General features: G+C 40.7%; 1 protein-coding gene across 16 annotated transcripts in view; it reads left to right on the top strand.

Moving 5' to 3' along the window:
• Positions 1-25814, top strand: part of kif1b (kinesin family member 1B) — an 81330-nt gene that overhangs the window by 47372 nt on the left and 8144 nt on the right. For 4 of the 16 annotated variants that reach the window (XM_034296071.1, XM_034296074.1, XM_034296073.1 and 1 more), the window contains 19 exons: positions 9003-9105; positions 9376-9524; positions 9917-10095; positions 10307-10444; positions 11275-11529; positions 16239-16357; positions 17753-17838; positions 18000-18129; positions 18552-18711; positions 19059-19149; positions 19232-19350; positions 19582-19637; positions 19843-20043; positions 20620-20728; positions 20857-20923; positions 22267-22351; positions 22699-22804; positions 23612-23638; positions 25613-25727. In XM_034296071.1, coding sequence (XP_034151962.1) covers positions 9003-9105; positions 9376-9524; positions 9917-10095; positions 10307-10444; positions 11275-11529; positions 16239-16357; positions 17753-17838; positions 18000-18129; positions 18552-18711; positions 19059-19149; positions 19232-19350; positions 19582-19637; positions 19843-20043; positions 20620-20728; positions 20857-20923; positions 22267-22351; positions 22699-22804; positions 23612-23638; positions 25613-25727 — 2295 coding nt within the window. Of the gene's footprint in view, positions 1-1153; positions 3241-9002; positions 9106-9375; positions 9525-9916; positions 10096-10306; positions 10445-11274; positions 11530-16238; positions 16358-17752; positions 17839-17999; positions 18130-18551; positions 18712-19058; positions 19150-19231; positions 19351-19581; positions 19638-19842; positions 20044-20619; positions 20729-20856; positions 20924-22266; positions 22352-22698; positions 22805-23611; positions 23639-25612; positions 25728-25814 lie in introns of those variants that run through there. The other 12 variants (XM_010891770.4, XM_010891768.4, XM_010891766.4 and 9 more) reach the window with 7 other exon arrangements.

Here is a 25814-nt window from a genome sequence, read left to right as displayed (position 1 = left end):
CTGGTTGTGATCTGTAATGTACTTTGTCTACCAAAATGAGAAACTGCATTTTCTTCAAACTAACATCTTCAGTGTAATGGATGCATTAACACTTAACCTCACTTTTCTGCCTGTCCTTTGTCTGGCTTTCCAATAAAACTGCAAGATCACTTGTCCTCTAACCCACTGTTAACACTAGCAACTCTAAAACCAACTATATATCTTCTTTCTTGTGGACTTCAAATGGGGAATGGCTACCAAAATGAATCTGCCCTTTTGCAGTCCTCAGTAACATGCTTGGGATCCTGCTTTCAAGTGCCCAAATTGGCAAATATGAAGAGGAAATCAGGAAATAAAACACAAGAAAATTCAGATCAGCACCTGTCTTCCTTTTTCTGTTGATATTTTGTGTCTAATCATGATAGTCATGCTTTACCTTTATTTTTAATATCAGTATGCAACATTGGGAATGATATTGGCCTAATCTTTTTTTTTTTTTTATTACTTATTTTCCCATTTCAAAATAAATATCTCCACAGTAGCAACTTGATGGGACCAAGTAATTTACTTACAATACTAGAACATGCATAATTATGATAATGCCATCCAAGAAAGAAGCAAAATTACCAGTTACATTTAAGTAATTTAGCAGACACTTTTTAAAAGATATGTTTACAGTAATAATCCATTAAATCTATTTCATGTGCACAATTTGATTGAATTCTTTTGAATTGGCTAATTAGCCTGATGCCAGAACTAATTTGTAAACTAAGGTCTAAGAAATATAAAAAGAAAGTCAATGGAAGCCACTGTCAGTATTATATTTTCTACTAAGCTGGTTTGTCCCAGAATTGGATTACCTAGGCATGAAAAATGCATGTCGTTCTCAATTTGTCATACATCTTGTAGACTTATGATGTATGGGAAAGTTTAATGTTGTGTTTGACCATAAAAGTGTTGTTTTTAATACACTGAAAATGATAAAGAAAATAAGTCATTATTTATATTACATTTCTTCCCAAGAACGTCTGTGACAATAGAAGTTCCAATGTTGCATATACATACCTGTATCCATTCCTTTTTTAAGCCATCCTTCCTCTTTTTGATTTCCCATTTTAATTTCTCCATTTTGTTGGGAACCTCTTTGGTTTGTTTCCTGTTTTGTTTTTTCAAGGATGGCGACTCTGATAGTGGCGATGACTCAGATAAGAGGTCTTGTGAGGAAAGCTGGAGACTGATCACCTCCTTGAGGGAAAAGCTACCTCCCAGCAAGCTACAGTCCATAGTCAGAAAGTGTGGCTTGCCCAGCAGTGGGAAGCGTCGGGAGCCTGTGAAGATGTACCAGATCCCCCAGCACCGGCGCATCACCAAGGATGCCAAGTGGGTCACCATCTCGGACCTGAAGATCCAGGCAGTGAAGGAGATCTGCTATGAGGTGGCCCTCAATGACTTCCGCCATACACGGCAAGAGATTGAGGCTCTGGCCATTGTCAAGATGAAGGAGCTGTGTGCCGCCTATGGCAAGAAGGACCCGAACGAGCGGGACTCGTGGCGTGCCGTGGCCAGGGACGTGTGGGACACGGTCGGGGTGGGCGACGAACGCATTGAGGAAGTTCTCACCAATGGTAATGTGGGAAGGGGTGGGGGTGGAGCCGGAGGAGTGGCCGACCCCATGGATGACCTCAAGGTGCACATTGACAAGCTAGAGGACATTTTGCATGAGGTGAAGAAACAGAACAACATGAAGGATGTGGAAATCCGTGCCCTTAGGAATAAGATGGTCAAGATGGAGAAGGTCCTGCCACTTATCACCCCCGAGTGTCAGACCTCCAGCCCCCCCGGTAGCAACCCCAGAACCCCTAGTCCTCGGGAGAGCTGGCCACCAGTGCAGGCAGAAAGGGAAGAGGGTGAACAGCCAAAAGCTCAGACCCCGGGCGACGACTCCACCCTCCGCCGGGGCCACATGCGCTGGATGCGGCAAGAGCAAGTTCGTCTAAAGGGTCTTCAGCAGCAGGAGATCACCAAACAGCTCCGAAGGCAGAACGGCCCCCACCGCTTCATCCCGCCGGAAGACCGCAAGCTCCGCTTCCCGTTCCGAAGCAACCCCACACACCGCAACTCCTGGAGTCCTGGCACCCACATCATCATCACGGATGAGCGGGTAATAGAGTTGAAGGTGCCTAAGGAGGCCTTCGAAGAGGAGGAGGGGTGCGGACAGGTGCAGGCTGGGGTGGAGGAAGAACCTAGAATGGTGACCCCTGTTATTCAAGCCATCCACCCCCCATTACAGAGCCCCTCACCGCAGCCACGCAGATGCAAAGACCAAGGGCAGGGCCCAAGCCAAGGCCAGGGCCACAGACAAAGCCATAGAAACCAGCAGCAACATCAGCAGTATCAGCAGCCACATGAACGAAGTCGCAGTAACTCCTTCAACCACCGCCGAAATTCTGGGTCAATGGACCGCCGAAACTCTGGTTCCATGGACCACCGGTCCTACGGCTCCCTGGGTTCCATGGAGTCTCTGCAGTACTCAGAAAAGGGCAGGAAGCAGCAGCAACAGCAGGCCTTATACCAACCCCGACACCCCTACCAAAATCATCCTCCACAACCATACCATCAACAGCCCTTTCACTACAACAGCATGCCCTATGCTGCCGACACTAGCTTCACTACTTACCAGAAATATCCCCAAACTGACCAAGTCAACCATCAATGCAACTTTCAGGCCCCGCCTCAAATGCGCAGGCAAATGTCGGCCCCCAATCTGAAAGATCTGAAGGGAAGCCGAGAGACGGCAGTGTGAGAGGGCACTAGTGGGCATAAGCAGTTGTGTACTTTTGTAGTAGACAAACACATTACAGATCACAACAGCTCAGAATAATTGTCTGTGTTGAGACAAACAGCTTGAACTGTGACTATTTTGTTTTTCACTTGAACAATTTGATGTCGGTTGATCCAAATTTCAATGGTTATGTGTTTTATGAAAGCACAATTTATTAACAGCATAATCTATCCATGCCTTTCCTCCTGTGTCGGTTGTTATTGGTTGTTACAGTATTCCTACAAATGCAGATAGGAGAGCGGTCATAAGGACTCAAAGCCAACACAAGATGATGGGACTTTTTGTTCCATCCTTTAAACACATGCCATTTCCGTTTTGATTTACAATGAATTATATTTTGACCCTTTATTTTACAACCCTGTTTCCCAAAAAGTTGGGACACTGCATAAAATGCAAGTATAAACCGAATGCAATGATGTGCAAATCATTGAAAATGGTACAAACATATCAAGTGTTGAAACTGAGAAATATTATTGTTTTTGGAAAGATACATGCTCATTTTGAATTTGATGCCAGCAACACGTTCCAAAAAAGTTGGGAGAGGGTCATGTTTACCACTGTGTTGCATCACCTCTTCTTTTTAACCTTGTTTCATAATGCGCCAAATGTTTTCAATAGGGGACAGGTCTGGACTGCAGGCAGGCCAGTTTAGCACCCAGACCATTAGATCGGGGCCATGCTGTTGTGATATGTGCAGAATGTGGTTTGGCATTGTCTTGGTGAAATAAGCAAGGCCTTCCCTGAAAAAGACGTCATCTGGATGGCAGCTTATGTTGCTCCACAACCTGTATGTATTGTTCAGCATTAATGGTGCCTTCACAGCCAGCATCCATGAATGTTATGGGTCTGCATTAGTGCACATGGCATGGGTAACCAAGACAAGCTGGGCTCCAAGGATAAGTACTATACAAACAAATAAACAATTTCCATTTTACATTAATTACAATTAACCATGCCATGTGCACTAATGCATCCCCATACCATCAAGGATGCTGGCATTTGAGCTGTGCACTGATTACAAGCCAGATGGTCACTCTCCTCTTTACTCTGGAGAATGCTGCATCCATGATTCCCAAAGATTATTTCAAATTTAGATTTGTCAGACCACAGGACAGACTGAGGCAAAGTTGAAAACTATCTTAAATGAACTCAGGCCCAGAGAAGGCGGAGGTGGTTCTGGATCTTGTTTTTATATGGTTTCTTCTTTGCGTAGTAGTTTTAACTTGCATTTGTTGATGCAGCAATGTACTGTGTTCTCAGACAATGGTTTTTGGAAGTGTTCCTGAGCCCATGCAGTGATTTCCACTATAAAATGTCTGTTTTTAATGCAGTGCCACCTGAGTGCCCGAATATCATTGCCACGCAGTTGAGACATTTTATTCTTAAATTGTTGCAATATTTGCCTGTGTAGTCCTTCACAGAGTGGTGAACCCCTCTCTATCCTCACTTCTGACAGACCCATCCTCTCTGGAATGATCTTTTAATACCCAATCATGTTCTTGACCCGTTGCCAGTTTACTTTTGTTGCCTCTGTACCAAATTCTGGAAATGTTTTGCTGGCATCAAATTCATAGTGGGCATGTATTTTTCAGGAAACAATAACAATTTTACTATTTTCTATTGAATATAGGGTTTAAATCATTTGCACATCATTGCATTCTGTTTTTATTTACATTTAACGCAGCATTCCAACTTTTTGGGAAACCGGGTTATAGAAGATCTGATAGCAAGTGCTAAATAGTCAAACATGATTCAGTGTATTATCTCATTTAAATGACTTAAGCTACTTGAGTAAATTATTTGACTGAATTACTTAAGATGTTTGAAAGGCTTATCTAATTTGAGAGAGATGTTGAGTTCAGACTATGTAAGGGTTGCTTCTGCCATTAATTCACAGATTCTATCCATATCAAGGTGTGGAATAAGATGCAATTTAGCAATCAAATCAGAACAGTTTTACGCAAAAATTTTAGGCCACCATATATATTTTTTTAAGGCTGTTTGCCTAGTCAGTGTTTATCTGCTTGTAAGAACACTATCACATTAGAATAAAAATACATGTTACATCTTCCAATAAAAGATAACAAGAATGTCATAATATCTTGTAACATGGGTAAAAAAAAACACACTGCCCAGTAAATAGCTTTAGGTGGACTAAGACTTTTGAATAGTAGCCTACTTTACATACAGCAGTGATTGTAAAAAAAAATTGACATTTTCATCTTTTCAAATATTTTCCTGTCACGTTTTTATATGGCTACGTTCCCATTAATTAAACTTTAAATAATAAAGCTGTCACATGTTTTTCAGTTTTTTAGCTTGTTGGTGATTGCTTCTGTGCAGAAAGCCTCTTGAATGCTGCAGTTTGAGATACTCTTTTTGAAAATATGCTGATCCTGGCCTTTGTTAAGAATGTTTTCTGATATTTTAGCTCAATGAAATGTATTGATATTTTGGTGGTTCTATTCCAAGAGAAGCAATGATTAAATGGTCTGACAAGAACAACTTGTACTGCATAACATACAGTTTTGCTCTAAAGATGTTCAAATGAGATACTAGGTCAATTAAACGAAAAAAGTTCAAACCAGAAAGGAATTCAAACCATAAAGTTGTTTCAACGATATTATTCCAAAAATGTTTTTCATACTTTTTGCCTTTGGCCTTAAGGCTACCTTGGAGTCTACAATGTGCCCAAGATTAAAAAATATATATATTCTTGCATCACTCCTTATTTGATTTGGTAGAGGAAGGAGATCTACCAAGTGTACATGCTTTCTAGCACGTAGGGGTAGTACCAACATTCTATCATTATTTAGCATGTCACATTTGAACAGTTTAAGACTCTTCATGTTTTTTTTATGTATTATTATTTTTCTGAAAGTATTAATCTAATTAGGATACAAAGCAAAGTGACTCATTTGGGTGTAATTATGCATTCATTATGGATTAATTTCCTGTGCATAACCAACATTTGACTTCCTTTTGAAAATGAGTGCTCAAAGAATGGAATTGACAATAAGTGCCTTAAGAAATCACCAATTCTAAAACCATGTCATTAACATTGACATGGTTTTAGAGACTTCTTTTTCGTCCTCCCACTTGTTGAATCATTTTAAACACTTGACTCCACAAAGCATACGCAATGAATGTATTTGCAATATATTTCTAACCACTAGTGCTCCTAAATAACAGAATATCTGCCCAGTGTTTCCAAATGTCTATGTCATGTGGCCTACAATTAGCTTTCCTTCCAAAAAATATAATAGTTATGTGTAGGAATTTTATGTGTAGGAATGGTCTGGGCATTCCCCAACAACAGAATAGTATGAGTGTATTTTGGACAATAAAAATACCTATGAAATAGGAATCTGATTATATCACTAATTAGCCACGTCATTGGCCAGCTCAGATTTCTCAGGATTATGTCATCCCCATAAGCAGTTCTCCAATGGTCTGTGTCAGAAAGAATTTTGGTGGGGTTTTTGAAGTGTTTTTTTGTTTGTTCAATTTAAGCTTTGGAAATATACAATTAAAGGACAATTCAACATTATTTGGATAATAAGTTAACATAATAGTAACTTTTAAGTTAGATTCTTACTGGGCAGTTAAAATACTGAAGTGTGGCTGCTGCCTTATGTTGCAAAGAATTTGTAATCTCAGTGGTATTTCAAAAAGAGTGAAAGAATATAGATAGATTTCTTAAGCAAGGATGTTTTTTACACTTGTGTGAACTGTAGATGTTGACTTAATTATATGTTTCTGAAGATGCTTTCCTTAAGTAAAAATGACACATTGGACAAAAGCTACCGCCTTGCTTTTCTGAACAGGAATGTGTTTTGTGTAGTTAAACTGTGTTACGCCCCAGATGTCAACCTATTCCCTCCATAAAGGGATCTGGTCAAATGTAATGCACGCTGTAGTTAATAGGATGACATTTGGAGCCTCAAACTGGATCCTAAGGATTCCAGCATTAGCTTCTTTCTGCTTTAGCGATTCACACCCATGGAGTGGAGTTTCTTAGGTGGAGGATGTCTCACTGAGAGTTACCATGGTTTTAAAAGCCTCAGAAACCCTGGAGGAACACAGAATGCATATTTCAGTAGATACATTAAAGTAGGTTTCTTCAGTTCACTTTCCAGTGCATTTGTTAAGGACTTGTTTAGTGCCCCAAACTATTTCTATGATGCAAATCATTTCTTTGAATCAAATACACTTTTGTTGTAATTCTGTTGACAGACTTCAAATGAGTTTTCCTAGTGAGTTTGTCATAGATGCTGTTCATTGACTGACTTCTGAGTGAGTTATATATACTGACCTCCTCTGCCTTAACAGTTTTGCTGTCTATGCTTGATGAGAGCATTGTGTTTTCCCATGCAATGGCCTTAGTCTATGCCTTTCTGTAAATGGCTTCCTCGAAATAAATGTTTAATTCAGGATGATTGGCGTATGCATAGGCCTATTTTAGCTATGTTATTGATATATCCCGATTAACACAATACAGATCAAGAATAATTAATGTCAAGGTCTTACAAAAGTATTTCCTCTGACTTTTTGTGTAGTCTTATACAAACCAAATGGAAAGAATCAATAGTCAATTATCTTCAACCTTACCATCTGTTTTCATTAAAAAGTGCTCTTCTATGACTCTCCGCATGCCTTCAATAAGTGAATTCCGCAATAAAGAATGTTATTTAAAGCATGCATGGTGTGCTGACAGCTTCTCAGAGATGTTACCGGGGAGCAGGAAAAGTAGTCAAGTGAAATGTACAATGTACAGCAATATTGTTATTTTTTAAATATACATATACAGTGTGTATATATATATATATATATATATATATATAAATATGTGTATATATACACACGTATATATGAGTGTTGGTTTAGTGTTTGTAGTCTACTCTCTGATATGAATTGTCTCAATGTGACTGTGTACTAAGTTGTGTTGCTTCATAAAAACGCTTTGTGCAACAGTTATTCACAGGTTCTGTTGTTCACAGGTTCATTAAGGATGTAATTAATACATTTGGTTGCTGGAAATCCATTTTTGAAATATGACTGAAATAAAATAACATGTTCCAAATTTCAGCTGCAAATTGTGACATTTGCTTGGTGTTCGGTTCTGACCAATATGTCTGTGTGCTGTTTGAAAGACACAATTCTCTGCTCAGTGAAATTGTACTTACTTTTAATAAGGAGTGCCAGCTCCGGTCAGGAGCAAGAATCAATCTCCTCTAGCTGTGACACATCACCACATAGGGTAGAAAATTAAGAACAAACAGAAAAAAATCTAACTCCTAAATCCATAAATCCAATTCCATTTTGTAGAATCTAACCAACCTGAGTTGGTTAGAAGTTTACAGGACAGTTATGATCTTTTGTATTTCTAACCTTAACACACTTTTCATTTGTGGTTGTCCATGTTATCAAAGGGAGAAAACTGTAAAGGACTAGACATGATTTTCATTTTATTAGTGAAATGATTTACTTTCACACGTTCGTCTTGAGATGATGATCAGTTTGACAGATGGTTTGTATATAATGTTTTTTTTATTATATCAGATTTTTTATATGAAATCCAAGCATCATAACTGAGGCATCCAAATAAGACTAGTTTCCTGTTAACATTTTTATCAAATATATTTTGATAATCTCCTGTAATTGGAAAGCATTGTCTTTGTATAGGTGGACTCAAAATTGATACTAATTCCCAAATGGCACTTAATTCCCTCCATAGTGCTCTAATTTTCAGAAGTGTCCTTTGTTGTTTGTTCAGCCACTGTATGGAACCCCTCCCCCCACCATGACCTGTATATTTTATAGGTTTCTTTCTTGTCAACTATTTTATAGGTTGATATAGGATTTGGGGGGGTTGTTAGAATGTTGCTATGGACGTCAACACTCAGGTTAGGAAAATACCTCTACCACTAACTATAAGTATATTATTATGTTCAAAATTCGCTTCATCTAACCCATCCAACCTACCAAAATTGAAGATTATTCTATTGTGTGAATTAGGCGACAGTTTACCTTGAGCCTAGCAGGATCTACTAGGTCCAATTTGGTTGTGGTGGTTGTTGCTATCAATTCTGATTGAGGGTTTGGCCTTCCTCCTGTCCTGTATGTCCATTGGTTGATGGGCGGTGTTGGTTCTCTCTTTGCCCTCTGCCATGCTGTGCAGGTATATGAGAGCAAGTTGCAGGAACTTCAGAAACAGGTGGAGACACGTTCACTGGCCGCAGAGACTCCGGATGAAGAGGAAGACGAGGAAGAGGAAGAAGAGGGTAGGTTCTTATTTCAATCATAATGTATATCTTGGTGTGCCTTTAGGGCACAAGATGGGTTTCAATGTTGACTGTCTTATGAATAATCATAGAATGTTGCGAGCATAACCAGATTACTTTTGCCTGAGAAATCCACCAACATTGAAATCATGAGCAACACTTTCAGTGTATGTACATGTGCTTGTCTGTCTACATGTGCCTGTGTGTGTGTGGCTTGTGTCTACTTTCATATATTTACCAGTATTTCAAATTTTCCCCTGTCCACTACAGTGCCCTGGACACAGCATGAGTTTGAGTTAGCGCAGTGGGCCTTCAGAAAATGGCGGTACCATCAGTTCACCTCCCTCCGCGATCAGCTGTGGGGCAATGCTGTCTACCTGAAAGAGGCCAATGCCATTAGTGTTGAACTAAAAAAGAAGGTAACTGTTGTTACGGTATCTAGCGGAGTTCCAACCTAATTGTAAATGTTGTTGTCGATATAAAACCATTCAATATTTTCATTTTGACTCAGACATAAATGAGATGATCAAAAAGCACAGCACATTTGTTTATGGTTTCAAATAACCGTATTTGACGCTTACAGATTAGTGGTGCTTTTGATTTGTTCTGATAATGGGAAGGTGTGCTAGCTGGCTGGGGGACGGGAGTCAACTGCCAGGTTACCTACTGCTCTTTATGGATCTCAAACATTAATTATTCTATCATTCAGACCCTGTGTTGTGCTTTGCTTTAACGTAGTTTTGCTTCAGTATACCCTGACTGGGAAGGACCCTTCAGTTACCACTCCCATATCCCTTTCCTTGTCTCTCAGGTGCAGTTCCAGTTTGTCCTGCTGACAGACACCCTGTACTCGCCGCTTCCCCCAGAGCTGTCGCCCCCCGAGCTAGAGAAGGAACGTGACTCAAGGCCATTCCCCCGCACCGTAGTGGCTGTGGAGATCCAAGACCTGAAAAACGGTGCCACACACTACTGGTCACTGGAGAAGCTCAAGTAAGATCTTGGGTCATGTTTATTCTGGAATTCTAGCAAGTCCTGCTTTACGGACTGTTGTTTGTTATGACCCCCCCCCCCCCCCCCCCCCCCCACCCCACCCATTCTAATCATAGGTAGTATTCAGTTAAATATTACTACCACTGAATTTAACCAAGTCGGACTCACAAAGCGTAACTTGCGTTTAAGCTGAACTCTAATGTGTTTGTAGGCAGAGGCTGGACCAGATGAGAGAGATGTATGACCGTGCTGGGGAAATGGCTTCTTCCAATCAGGACGACAATGAGGGGGCTCTGACAGGGAACGATCCCTTCTACGACCGCTTTCATTGGTTCAAACTTGTGGGGAGGTATGTAGAATGAGGCCAATCTGGACACAACCATTTGTGTTCCTATTACTTATATTTATCACTTCTGTCTTTGGGTCTGTGTCTTAGATGTGAGGGAGTTGTTTTTGGAAGGTGAAAAGCAGTCTTTGGTTTCATGTTCACACAATCCCTCAGATCTTTTCATTACCTTAATGTATCCTTCATGAAATTGTGTCCATTTACAATTCCTTTATTCCATTAGTTTTTATTTCACAGTCTTGTATTTATTCTTTTTTTCTGTCCTTTTTGCACCATGTTTGAATTATTTCACATATTTTGACAGGCAAGTTTCATGTGTTTCACATAGCATCACATTCCGTGCCATTATGAATTCATATTTTTTTTGCATTTAAATGTTGTATCTTTATATCATTTCACTTTTAATTTATTATTTTATTTGGGTATTTATTTATTTTTGTTAATTTCATTTGATCAGTGTCGTTTTATGTATGTATTCTTGTTTTGTTACTAACTACTATGTCTGCGCCTTTGGATTTTACAAAAACAAATGTTGTAACAATTGTTTGGGTTTTATGTGATATACTGTTGCTTCAGTTGAGTAGTACTAGTCATAAGATAACATTAGGAAGCTTTTGTTATTCTTATTTAAATGTTTCTTATATTCATTTCATATTGTCAATATATAAAAATGCATCCCTTCTGCTGTGCACCAGGTCTGTCACCTTACAGTACTATCCACTTGCCTTAAAGTTTCTTGAACTATAACCCTCTCCATTGTTACCTTCACTTGGCTGCTTGCCTCCCTGCACCCCATCACCCTGCCTTCTTGCCCTCCCCTTGACCTCCCCAAGCTCCCCCATCTTCCACGGCTGCGTCAATGAGCAGCACCTGGCCGACCGCACACCCTCCCCCACATTCTCCACAGCCGACTCCGACATTACAGAGCTGGCAGACGAGCGGCAGAGCGAGATGTCGGACTACATGGACGACGAGGCATTCGTGGATGACACCAGCTCAGACGCTGGAACTGAGGAGGGCTCTGACATGTTCAGTGATGGCCAGGATCCCTTCTACGACCGCTCCCCCTGGTTCATACTGGTGGGAAGGTTGGTGACCATCCGTGATGATCAACTGCTGTGGCGGTCATTTTGTCACCATATCACATCACACCGGCTCTGGAATTGCGGAGGGGGTGAGAGGGTGCTGGCTCAGTGGCAAATACAAACGGCTTCCATGAAAAATCGAGTTTGTCCCTGTAGGTCGCATTTTTAGTTAGTCTAGGACTGAGGTCAGTGGGTGAGGTTTCGGACGCATGGGTGGTGAGAGTTGCTGGGCTACCATATACAATGTATTTATTTTTGTCCTGACCGTTGAAATGTACTTGGGAGATGATACATTGGCATTTCTCGGGGTCAGTATGGCTAAGCAGCATTGTTGACCGTGTGAGACACTGGAGAAGAAAATGAGCAGTGATGAGCAACATGGACATAGATTACATGAAATACACTAAACAAAGAGATTGACCTGACATGGAACAGTTTCAAAGATTTTGCCAAGGTAATCTGGCAATCATTTTTCCCAGTCTTTGGATTTCACATGAATGGGAATACATAAATGGATCTGTTGGTCACAGACATCTTGAAAAAAAGGTGGGGATGTGGATTAAAAAATCAGTATTAGGTGTGACCTTGCTGCCTCTTGCAGCGCAACGTAAATCATTTGCATAGATGTCAATGGCTGTGCAAAGTGGCTGGATATTGGTGGAACCGAAACACCCTTTTATACATATCTATCAAGAGCAGGGCTGGCTCCAGGCATAAGCGACATTAGCAGTGGCTTAGGGCACCCGAACGCTAGTGGGCCTCCAACCGCTAGGGAGGCCCTGACTGATAGGGGAGAGGCTCAGGGCCCCCAAAAGGCTAGAGCCGGCACTGATCAAGAGCATCCCAAGCATGCTCAGTGGATGACGTTTCTGGTGGCCTTGGAAGAACTGGGACAGTTTTTCATTTGGAGGAATTGTGTACAGATCCTTACGACATGAGTTCATGATGATCATGCTGAAACATGACTTTATGGCGGCAGATGATTGACATGACAGTGGACTGTAGGATCTAGTCATGGCATCTCTACGCATTAAAATGCAATTGTTTGTTGTCCATAGCCAAACACCTGTCCATACCATAACCCCACCACTAACATGAGTCTGTCTGTTCAAAACATGGACATCTGCAAGCCACACAGCCCCACAACGCTGTACACACAGTGCACCGTTTGCCCGGTGCAGTTGGAACCGGGATTCTTACGTGAAGAGCACACTTCCCCAGCCTGCAAGTGGCTGTAGAAGGTGAGCATTTGACCACTGAAGTCTATAACAATGCCAAACTGCAATCAGGTCAACACCCTGGTGAGGATGACAGTCTACTTCCCTGAGATGGTTTCTGACAGTTTCTGCAAAAAAAAGCATTTGGGCTCCACCACGCGATCAACCATTATCAGCAACCCCTGCTAAGAAAATACATCTTCCCACGGTCATGGGTGAGGCTGGCTGGACGTACAGCCATATTCTCTGAAACAATGGTGGTAAAGAAATGATCGTTCAGTTCTCTGGCAACATATCTGGTGGACAACTCTGCAGTCAGCATGCCAGCTGCAATCTGTCAAATGTTCGTCTGTGTAATGATCATGCTATTTGATCTGCTTCTTGACATGTCACACCTGTCAGACGTATGGATTATTTAGAGAAATACATTTCTCTATCATTAAAATGTTTGTCTATCAATCACTCAATCAATCAGAAATACATACAGTGTAAAACTTGAATCAACCATTCCTGGTAACATTGCTTGGCAATACTGCTCCTCAAGATTGCCAATGTTTCTTACACCTGAAGTGGTTGGGTTTGACCTTAATCATGTCTCATTCTTTCTTTATTTTTTTTTAAAGTATTTGTAATTAAGTGTAATATTCGAACATGTTTGTGCCATGCAAGATTTATTGTGGCACAAGCTGTAAAATAAATTAACAAATGAATTACTGGGAATCAGTGTCAGCGATGCAAAGATCTCTGGCATGTCCCAAATAGCAACATATTCTCTATGTGGTGAACTGTTTGGGCTACAGACCTTTAACTGTTTATTGCATTTGACAAGATATATGGAAGATAATAAGCATAATTTGTCAAACCGTTAGGTAGCTGTCTTATTTCTATGACCTTATTTAGAATCAAAGCAGGCAGACAAGAACAATTTAGAATTGAGCCAGCACTGTCTTTCTGTTACATTATATTTAAATGACTTTTGTCCCTCCTTCACTTTTCCAGGAGCCAACATTTTCAGTTCCTGGGTGAAATTTCCACTAATTAAATTCGCCACCCCTATCATAATCTTACCTGTTAATGGGGAAAATGCAGAATACGATTTATAGTACAGGCAACTTCACCCAATGCATACACATCCAACTTAAACCCATTTGTCTGTTTTGTGTTATCTGTTGTGACTATTTTACTGTTTATTTTTTGAGGTACTATTTTTTATGAATTATTACTTAAAGTTATTTATTTCAATTTTGATTTGTTTTGCTTTTTTATTCATGTGTGTAGTCTTATTAATGCTCTAGTTGGAGTTTTTTAGCAGTCAACGTCCCTAGAGTGAGAGATGATTTTCTCTATCATTAAAATGTTTGTCTATCAATCAATCAATCAATCAAATGTATTTTCTAAAGCTCTTTAACATCAGCAGTTGACACCAAGGGCCTTTACAGTTACCCAGCCTGAAACCCCAAACAGCAAGCAGCAACAGAGTAGATGTACTGTCCCGTGTGAAGGAAGTTCAAGGTAGTTTTGCAAGCCAATGCTAACTATTGTTAGCACAATGACAGGAGGTTTAGAGCAACAGCTATCATTCTAACCAGTCATTGGAAGTTAACAACTTCCTGCATGCAGATAGTTTTATATATATATATATCATGTCATACATAATATAAAACTAACCATTGTAATAAACCATTGTACACATACAGTACATCTGTATCAATTCAGAAGTCTCTATTTGATATGTCAGAGCCCATAAGAAATGTGTCAAAATGCATATTCTGTGTAGGGAATCAGGTGCCGTTAGAGACGTAGCGTTAGACCTCCCAGACCTACCATGTCAGCCGCTCTGAATGCGTCACTGAGATGTTTGGCAGAGAGCTGTATCTCTTTTCTTTCCTTTGACTCAGCCTGCAGAGGAATGGGTAGGTTGGGGGAGGGGAGAGCCAGAGTAATGAGGGCACTTAAATGCGGCCCACAATGCAACAACACGTCACTGTGTGTTTAAAACCCTGACGACAAGTGACTCCGCTACGCCGGTTGCATTCCAATGGATCCAGCTATTGTTGCTGTTTTACCGTTCATTTGTTACTGTCTTCCAACAGAATGGGATGTCAAAGTTCATTTAAAATGTCGTAGAGGCTGCAGATCCGGCTACAGATATGTCTCTACTCCAGGCTTAAGATCCCTGCTTCTCCGTGTTCTGCTGCTCACTCTGCTATAATTACCGCTCCTTCCTGTCAAGACCCTGAGTGATGGTCACGAAGCTTTGTTGGGAGCAGTCTAGGACTTTGATATTGTTATACAACAAATGCATGCACTTGGATAGGATTGAGATCTGGGCTTAGACCCACGCTGTTGTAACTTTGTGTGTTTTGGATCATTGTCTTGTTTGGTTTAGCTTTGGCCTTTTGACAGATTTTCCTGTGCATTTTACTCAATAATTCTCTGGTACATTATGGATTTCATGGTTGACCCAATGATGGCAAGAGGCTACAAAACTGCCCCAAAACCCATAATGCCACAGCATCCATGCTTCACTGCTTGGTATGAAGTTCTTCTCTTCAAGGGCAGTGTATAGTTTTCACCAAACGTGGCACCTGGCATTGCGGCCAAATAACTGTTCCAGTAGTTCGGGTCTTTGCCCAGGTATTGTCTGGCAAACATCATTTGTCTTTTGATATTCTCTTTTGAGAGCAGAGGTTTCTTCCATCTTGGCCTCCCATGTGGGCCAGGTTTCTGCCGTCTCTTTCTGACTCACGCACATTCATTGTGGCAGCAGAGGCCTGTTGATCCCCTGGTGTTACCCTGGGGTTCTTTGAGATGTCTTCTGAGCATCTTTTGGTCAGCCCTTGGGCTGAATTTGGTGTGACAGCCTGTCTCATTTAAGACCAAACCAAGTTTCTAATCTTTTTATAGAAGACTGGACCCTCCCAAGTTACTCTCCGTTTTGGTGCCCCTGATTCCATTTTATTTGATGGTTTAGGTCATGGTGTACTAATTGTTATGGCATAAGGAAATTGCATTCCTGTTTATTTTAATTGCCTATATGGTCAAAGTGTAATTATTTTGTTATTTATAAAATTGGGTAATCTTTACTATGTGTATTTGTGTGTGGGTAATAGGGTATATGTGTGGTACTGTATATTCAGATATAATGCATTTGTAATATAATAGCAAATGTGCATTCTAAATTGCATCCTGTCCCTTATTTAGTGCCCTATGTTTGGGCACTTATGAAAGTAGTTATTTAGTAGAGCACTTTGAAGGGCATAGTTTCAAAGTTGTATTTGTCACACACAAATTATAGCAGTGTAGCCAAATGCGTTCATATCAGCTCCTAAACAAGGCAATCAGTGAAATGTAGTGACTGTTAACATCTAACATGAAACAAAAAAAAAAAGTGTTTTCCTAATTATTGTTTACAGAAATATATATTTATTTGACTAAGTCTTGTGAGGAAAAAGCACAACGCTCTTCCTCACCTTTCTGCCCTCCTCCCCATAGAGCCTTTGTGTACCTGAGCAACCTCCTCTACCCTGTGCCACTGGTCCATCGTGTCGCCATAGTGACAGAGAAGGGGGATGTGCGTGGTTTCCTGCGTGTTGGTGTACAGGGCATCTCTGGTAAGATGTTTCTCTCCTTCTCTTTGTTTCTGTGCGATTAAGGGGCCTTTGTGAGTAAAACCTGCGGTAAAAAAGTATATGGTGAAATATGGTGGAGTGTAATTTCTTGTTCATGCATAACGGCAGAATGACATCTGAAGTGTACAGACACATCTTTTCTGATAAAGTACAAGCAAACATCTCATTGGACAGCCCTTTCTGTGAACCATATACAAATTTGTACCTTATATTATATAGAGCCAAAAGAGAAAAAAAAACAATGAACCCAGTAATTACAACATGTGTATTGATGAACCCAGTAATGACAACATGTCTACTGATGAACCCAGTAATGACAACATGTGTATTGATGAACCCAGTAATGACAACATGTGTATTGATGAACCCAGTAATGACAACATGTGTACTGATGAACCCAGTAATGACAACATGTGTATTGATGAACCCAGTAATGACAACATGTGTATTGATGAACCCAGTTATTAGAACATGTGTATTGATGAACCCAGTAATGACAACATGTGTATTGATGAACCCAGTAATGACAACATGTGTATTGATGAACCCAGTAATGACAACATGTGTACTGAGGAACCCAGTAATGACAACATGTGTACTGATGAACCCAGTAATGACAACATGTGTACTGATGAACCCAGTTATTAGAACATGTGTATTGATGAACCCAGTAATGACAACATGTGTATTGATGAACCCAGTAATGACAACATGTGTATTGATGAACCCAGTAATGACAACATGTGTACTGATGAACCCAGTAATGACAACATGTGTACTGATGAACCCAGTAATGACAACATGTGTACTGATGAACCCAGTAATGACAACATGTGTACTGATGAACCCAGTAATGACAACGTGTACTGATGAACCCAGTAATGACAACATGTGTACTGATGAACCCAGTAATGACAACATGTGTACTGATGAACCCAGTAATTACAATGGCATTGGCTTAGACTGCTGGACCACTGTGTGCCACCGGTTTGGGTTTTTACCTGGGCTTTGCTCCTTTCATATTTATTTTGATCCTACAAAACTCCTGTCAGACTCAACATGTGCAAGGTAGTGAATTCTATTTACACCCAGGTTGTTGCTTAAAAGCAATGTGTTCTTAGTCATACTTACCGGGTAAAACAAGTAATAAAAACATGTAATGTAAAAAGAAGTGATCTCTTTTGACAAAGCCAGCTAGAACGTTAGATTGTGACAAGGCATCCTAAACCCTGAGACTTTTCTGCTGACTGAGAGAGAATTCCTGGAGCCAAGTGCTTTATGCTCTCATAAGGATTTTGTTTGCTCTTCTCAGCACACATGTTAATATCTGGTGCTGACAAACGCTGTGATGTTGACCTGTATAATATGTCTTTGCAGCTGACGAGGAAGCCCCAGACTACGGGTCAGGAGTGAGACAGTCTGGAACTGCCAAGATATCCTTTGATGATGAATACTTTAAGAAGGTAAAGCCATGTCAGTTAATTAAAGGGTATTTCAATGCAGCTTCTATAGGGATTACGTTTTGTCGCTTCGTCTTTCAATGAACAGCATTCTTCTCTGCATCTTTTGACTAACAAGATCAGCTAGAGTATATGCTAACCTCTCTCCCCCTCCCTCCGACCAGAATGACTTTCCTTCCACGGTTATGACCCGCTCTGGCCTTTCTCTGGAGGAGCTGCGCTTCGTGGAGGGTCAGGGTCAGAGTTCAGACATCACTACCTCTTCCGAGGAGCAAAACAGAATCAATGATATGGGTAAGGAAGGAGAGACCGGCGTAGCACAAAGGCCATCACTTCCACTTTTGTAAATATTAGACCCAATGGTGTGAATAGAGTGGAAATGAATAGTGGCAGAGAGATTATTTTCCATATGGGACTCCTGAATTACATTCTGGGCCTTACAACGAAATATTAAATTAAAACCAAGGTGCCAGAATTGCTGGTGGCAGTGTTAATATTAAAGCTACAGGATGAATTGAAATCATTTCACTCATCTTGTAAAGTTGGAAATTGCCATATTATATAATCAATCCTCTCTGCAAATGAATTGATTAATTCATTTGGGGGGAGAACTAACTTTCCCGTTGTGGAGGAGAGATATGTTTTGTATGGATTTCGTCACATCACTGTGTTCTGCAGAGCATTGTTTGTTCTAACCCACTGCCGTTTCCTGACAGACCTGAAGCTGGATAAAGGGAACTTGGTTGATCCTAAACTTGGTTGTGGTGAGGGGCTGGCTGGCCAGTTGGAGGTGGGCAGTATCTTTACGTTCCGTGTGACCGTGCTGCAAGCCAGTGGAATCCTACCAGAGTATGCTGACATCTTTTGCCAGTTCAAGTGAGTCTGTCGAAGAAAACCGTCCCAAGATCAACCTCACTGGCTCCTGAGCTCTCGCACACTGCTGCACAATGTTCTAGGGCTGTTGTGAAGTTGTATGAGCAGGTGTATATATACGGAAGTATACTGTATGTACAAAGTACTGATAACACTTTAAACCTGACTCAAATTATGTTTTAAAGATTAGTCAGGAACACGCTAAGATGATGATAGTAACAGGAAGTGTAAAACAAGTTGTAACAACAACGCTATTCATCATACCTGTCGGCTTTCACTTTGAAAGATATGTTCATAGACAGAACACGTCATTAGTAGCAATAATGAAGCATCAACCTCTGTCTTCTCAGTTTCCTCCATCGTCACGATGAAGCCTTCTCCACAGAGCCCCTTAAGAACACTGGGAAAGGCGCTCCTTTGGGCTTCTATCACGTCCAAAATGTGAGTTTGCACATGCATTACACACACACACACACAGAGGCAACCCAAAGTTAATTTCTCATTACCCCCCATTGTTGTGTAGATTTCAGTGGAAGTGACAGAGTCGTTCATTGAGTACATCAAGACCAAGCCCATGGTGTTTGAGGTGTTTGGTCACTACCAGCAGCACCCTCTGCACCTGCATGGTCAGGACTTCATCAGGTAGGTGGAGTGGTCGTGGACCCACATACATTCCAAGGTGTAGTTTTCCCATGTACAGATCTAGCATCAGCTTTTCCCCTCCCAGCCTGGCTTTTGCGGCTTCACATTTACACATAGAAAAGGAATTTGGCTTGAAGGTGACATGCAACCCTTTAAAAACCTCACCCTAACTTCACATTAAAAAAATATCAAAATGTGTCATTAAATGTTTGCGTTATGGTCTCTTTGTAGTCCTCCTCAGATTGCCAGGAAGTACTATCCTATTCCAATGCCTCTGTCTAAGCCAGGTAAGGACAGTGTTGATATCAATACGTGAACAGCGTCGTCCCATCTCATTATGCTCGCGTCACATTTACAATCGCTTCCGTAGGCCTCGTTTTCATTCTTTTTTTCCATCTTCATCTTGCCTTGACTTACATGATCTCTCCCAAACGTTCTCTCCCACTCGCTCCCACGGCGTATGACCACGCCCCCCCCCCCACGCCATCCCAGACCATGCACGTAAGATAGAGTTGATTCGTTACCTGATGACCGGCGCCGTACCCGGCCAGGTGCTGGATACGTTGTCTGAGCACGCCAATGCCCTGGCATCCACAGCCGTGGCCAGTCTGGAGGATGGGGCCGACCAGCTCTCTCACTTCCCCTTTCTTCCCGTGCCCACCAGCCCTGTGCTGACTGTGCCCAGGCACCATGGTTGGTACAGCGGGCATTAGAAACATAAGCGTAGTTAGTACGTGGGAGTAGCAGCTATAGGCCCTGTGCTATTAGCCTCATCCCAGGTCTGTTTGTGCAGCATCGACAATGACCGTCAGACAGTCGGCTGTATTTGTACACAAACAGATCTAGATCTAAGCCACTCTCCTACAGCCCTGTGCTATGCTTTGGTTGTGCTTATTGACCCCTAGTTGTCATTGTCCTGTGAGGTTCAGTGGTGTGGCGCAACCTAGTTTTTTTTAGTCCTGCCTAGTCAAGTCCTAGTCCCATCCCTTTTTTCCCATAGACCAACCACATCTTTACACCAATGTCTCACACCTACAACATTTGAGCTCTGCCTGTATTGGTTCTGTGTGATGAAGGACCTTGTCTGATGGCTTATGTACACTACCATATATTGTTCAAAATGTATAAAAGAATAATGCTGTATTCCCAGACTCTGTTACTGTCGGACACGGTCTGACCTCCTAATTTTTTATCTCTAATATATTTGTATGTCTCTCATGCGCACACACACACACACACACACACACACAAACACACACTCACACTCAGTTCCAGCCACCAAGCTCAACACCATCAGCAAGTCCAACCTGGGCCAGTGTGTGAGCAAGTACGACCTGCTGGTTTGGTTTGAGATCAGCGAGCTTGAGCCCACTGGAGAGTAAGTGTCCAAGTCTACACACACACACACACACACACACTCACACACGTTTACAGACTCATAAATGCATACATAAGCCAACATCTCTTTTTTTATTCAGCCAATGTTTTCCTGTCTTCTTCCCGTAGGTACATACCAGCGGTGGTGGATCACAGTGGAGGACTGCCCTGTCATGGAACGTACCTACTACATCAGGTATGCAGAACAGTGACCATTGTCTGTCTGTATACTTTTATTATATTTTACTTCACTTTTATTAATCCTTGATTTAACCAAGGAAAACAAATAAATGTTCCCAGTTAGCCCTGATTTAGAAGGCGGCATACGTGCTTAAATAGAAAACACTACATAAAACAGTACATTGAGAGTTATAACGGAGCATGTGCACAGGAGAGTTTAAAAGAGCATGTTTAAGAACATGTGACATTTTTGTTGTAAAATCACAAACGACGAACAGGTAATTCTGCAACATGTTCCATGCTAAACATGTTGCAGAACAAAGCTAAAAGCACGTACCGACTCCATTCTTGTGTTGGGGACATTCATCAAGAGTGTCGGAGTAGACGTTTGCCTTTTTAGATCCTGATGAGTAATATCACATGGACAGGGTCGACCAGCAGTCCAACTACGCCATTCATTATGGAAACGGGTCTTTCATTGCCCCCCGATTAACTCACCCTCAAGGCAGTCTACACATCAGCTCTACCTCTACCTTAAGCAAACGCTCTTATCCAGAGCAATTTGAATACGTAATTGATTCATAAACTGAGTGGCTTATAGGACTTGTTACTGGGGAGTAGAGGGAATGAATGAACCAGCTGAAGCTAGTGATGAGATGGATGACTAGGATGACTTGGGCCAGGTTGAAAATGGAGCCTGGAGACTGGGGTTAACATTTCTAAAAATGTACATTTCTAACAAATTCTATGGGTTAGCAACCACAAATAGTCAAAACAAATGTTTAACTTCCTGTCCGAAAAACTGCACCCTACACAAGGCCACATTGCCTTCAGAGACCTTAAGACCAGAGCAGTGGTCCTTAAGCCTCTCCTGGGGACTCACAGCCATTCCATCTATCAGGTGTATCTCTGAATCTAGCTCACCTGAATCAAGCAGCCAGGTACTTAATAATTAGTCGACCTGTCGATTCAGGTGTGCTAGCTCTGGGAAACATCTAATACATTGAGTGTCTGTGGGTCCCCAGCAGAGGTTTAAGGACCACTGGACCATAGAGAAGACTGCCCTCTATTGGCCCTCTCCTATCCTGGGACCGACCCGGACCAGTCCTGCTTAGTTTCTGAGTCAAGCCAGCCTTGATTTTCTCAAATGTTTCTATAGAAATGCATCATTTATTCATCCTGTCTTTAACCAGAGGTTACACTGAAGTAGAGTTCATATAATACTGATATTCTGTACTATTTTATGCCATTGTGATTATAGTACTGATTTGACTTTACTTTTACACTGTTGATTTTATTATGTCACCCAGTCATTTTGTGCCTGGCCTGTCTGACAACTTCAGCTTGTTTATTCTTCAGGGGATCCAGCGCCGGATCACTGTCACTCTTATCCATGAGAAGGGCAGTGAACTCCACTGGAAGGATGTACGTGAGCTGGTTGTTGGTGAGTACATACAAATAAAGGTAGTACATACGGCATAAATGTTTCTTTTTTTGAATGCATCCTTGTGATTATTCAGCCCACAGAAATACAGCACTGGCCTGCTTTGCCATTTAGTGCAATAATGTCATTGCAGTTCTACTTCAAAGTGGTCTCCCATTGCAATGGCATCTGAAAACAATGAATGAAAAGATGTTCTCCCAAACATAATTTAAAGTAGGAAGAAACCTGGATTGGGGCGGTGAAGGGTGGGCAGCTTTTTTTCTGGCTCTGCCATGTGAAGATTATAAGAATGCATGACATTTTAAAGATAAATTGTCCAAAAATAAATGTGTTGCTTGCTTCCTCAGGCCGGATCAGGAACAAGCCAGAGGTAGATGACTCAGCAACAGATGCTGTCCTGTCCCTCAACATCATCTCTGCCAAAAACATAAAGTCATCCCACAACGCTAACAGGTACGCCAGTAGCATTCTCAGCTTGTTTTAACTCCCCATGCGAATGCCTAGGTCTTAGGTCATGATGTGTAAGAGATTATCACAAAGCCGTATTCAAAAAACATGTTTCTAATTTACATGTGAACAGTGGATTGCATAAGCATTTACCCCACAGTTAATTCAGAAATGTTTAACATGTTTGTTGATAGCTGGGTTTTCCAAAAAATCTCCCTGTTACTCCCTGTTATATTGTAATGCATTATACACCTACAAAATATGTCAGGTGGGAAATGTGAAATATGACAAATATAAGGACCCACTGTTGTACTATGTAGTATAATTGAATGCAGAAATAATGTAAGGATATGATATACAACACAGAACATTGTCAACACTGTATCAAGTCACATAGTATTTTAAAGTTTGTGAAATAGCAATAAAATCTTAATATAATTTTTGAACACCAATTCATTAATATTTTTAGGTGCCATTTTTTTTCTAGAACATCATCATTGAAAATGATTTCATAACATAACAAGAACCACTTAGTTTCATGCGAAATTAAAGGGAATGTTCACTTTCTTTCAAGTTAGTTATGCAATTCCTGTGGCCGTTCCCCATGTCAGTGTTGTGTACACGCTTGTGGCATTGCATCAGGCATTGTCAGCATGTACACAGACATCATTGCATGTGGGCAGTAATTTTCACTGAAGTTTTTGCTATATTTCTTCATTTGTTAATTTATTTCTGTTGCTTGACACTGTTTGCTTCCTCTCTCCTTTTGTGTATTCTTTCTCATGCTGCGGCTGGACCCTTGGTTTTGCTCAGGCTTTGTCTTGATAAGGATATTGCTAGGTATCAGCAACCATGGAACATAGCCTCTTCCCTGATAGAAACTTTAGGACTCTCTTTAGCTTTTTAGAGACACTGGGGCGTATTCTTACTAAGTCATGCATAGATGTCAATGGGAAGTTAAGATTAAGATTTGCCCCTTAGCCTCTGGTAGTAACTCTTCATTAGTGTTCTCTGTATTTCTGTTTTCTTTTCTTAAACCTTTTGATATCACCCCTATTAGTAAATTGCCTTCTAGTAATTACAAACACATTAGCCTGTAATTGTTATTGTCTATAGGACTTTGATTGCAAATTAACCATTAGAACCTGAAATTAAGGTTTAATTCTTTATTATAGCCATTCATGCTTTTGATATTTGAAGCCACATAATGATCACATGCGACACTGCTAATTTCCAATGTCTTGCACCAGAGCAATAAGTAAAACATACTATCCTATATCTTGGTCCACACATCAGAATTTTGAATAGAAGGGCAGATACATATGAATGTAATTAGATCTGGCCCAAGGGATGTTGTTTGCCCACTCTTGTCTTAACTTTTAAATGCTCTACTCTATTACTCCTGTGCAGCATCTGTGTCAGCAATTATGATTCATGGAGGGATGAGGGCAGGGTCAAAATTGTTAAAGGTTAGAGTTTGTGAATCGTGAAAAGATATGTTTCGCCACTTTTCAAATCTGTTGCACATTGATGGAGCCCAACGGTGTCTAAAATACAAAGAATGCCATTGTCTCTATTCAAAAGCAGTCTAATGTAGAAATAATGATGCTGTTAATCAAATAGTACATACCAGCAATGGTCTATATAACCAAACTGCTCCATAAACGTAACCTTACGTTTTATTCCAACCAGGCAGAAGAAAACACAACGTCATTCATAGTATCAAAATAGTATCACTTAATCTTGGTTAAAAAAATAAAACAAAGACCGGAAATCTTGCATATTCTTAATGAGTATTAAAAAAGATTTTTCATCAGTCCAAAAAAACATATTGGGAGTACCCATTGGAAATGACCAAAAAATAAACATAGCAATGTAATCCACGCAACAATAATTCAGTTAAATTCAGGTTTAATCAGACATCACATCTATGAGCTAGATGGGGGCTTCATAGCTGGAGATTTTCCCCACAAAATACGTTTTCAAATATTTAAAGGCGTATTTCACAATCTTTTTAGATGGTTTCTGAAACTGAAAGTAGTCTATGGCAGGAGTTCTCAAAGTTAGATTTTTAGCTTGTAGTGTCCAACGTTAGTGGATGTTTGTGATGGCTATTTAAAAAAACAAAAACGTAGATATCTGTTTCTCTTTACCCAGAGGAACTTTCTGGGTGAGGATAGATGACACTGACTATAAATTCAGTTACTCGTGATCTTTTATTTACTGAATTACATCTAAGTTACTTGCCCATAGTATGTGTCCGTTTATGTTCACACGAAATAAAGCTCCGGAAAAAAAGCGTTCCTTTTCGACTGTTTTGGAAAGGAAAGAAAAAGGTGCAGTGGTCTCTTATTTTTTTCCAGAGCTGTACATACTCTTGTCTATTGTGACCTTATGTACCAGTAGCATGGTATTGTCTTTAATACATTATCATGAATGATGTGTTATATGGCTACCTGAAGATATTTTGCTCTTATCATCAATGAGACTATTCTGGTATTGTCTGCCTATTATGAACTGTTGATTGCTTACTCTCACACCTTCATTTTTAAAAGTGATTACCTGACATACAGTACAGGAACCACAACTACTGACGCTGAACAGACATTTTAGAAATCCCAGACAAAGTTCCAATGATCTACCAGGGTGTGGATCTCTTCCATATACAATGCCCTATTTTCAGCCAGAGACACAGACAATGTGTTTTGTATAATACACTACTTAGTAGTAGGAAACCGGTTGTCATTTCTGACGGAGCCTCTGAGCTTTTAGACGTGAAAATAGAAACGGAAATCTGTATTCTCTCCTTCTCAGGATCTTCTACAGGTTCGAGGCTGTGTGGGACAGCTCTCTGCACAACTCCCTCCTACTCAACCGAGTCACTCCGTATGGAGAGAAGATATTTATGACCCTGTCTGCATACCTGGAGGTCAGTCCAGTCTGCCATTTTTATTTTACTGAAGCCACCAACCTACAGAATTGTTGATAAATAATGTGAATTATGTAATAATAAACC

The sequence above is a fragment of the Esox lucius genome, chromosome 12 (genome assembly GCF_011004845.1).
Source record: "Esox lucius isolate fEsoLuc1 chromosome 12, fEsoLuc1.pri, whole genome shotgun sequence".
Lineage (NCBI taxonomy): Eukaryota > Metazoa > Chordata > Actinopteri > Esociformes > Esocidae > Esox > Esox lucius.
This window is presented reverse-complemented; position numbering and strand designations above follow the sequence as displayed.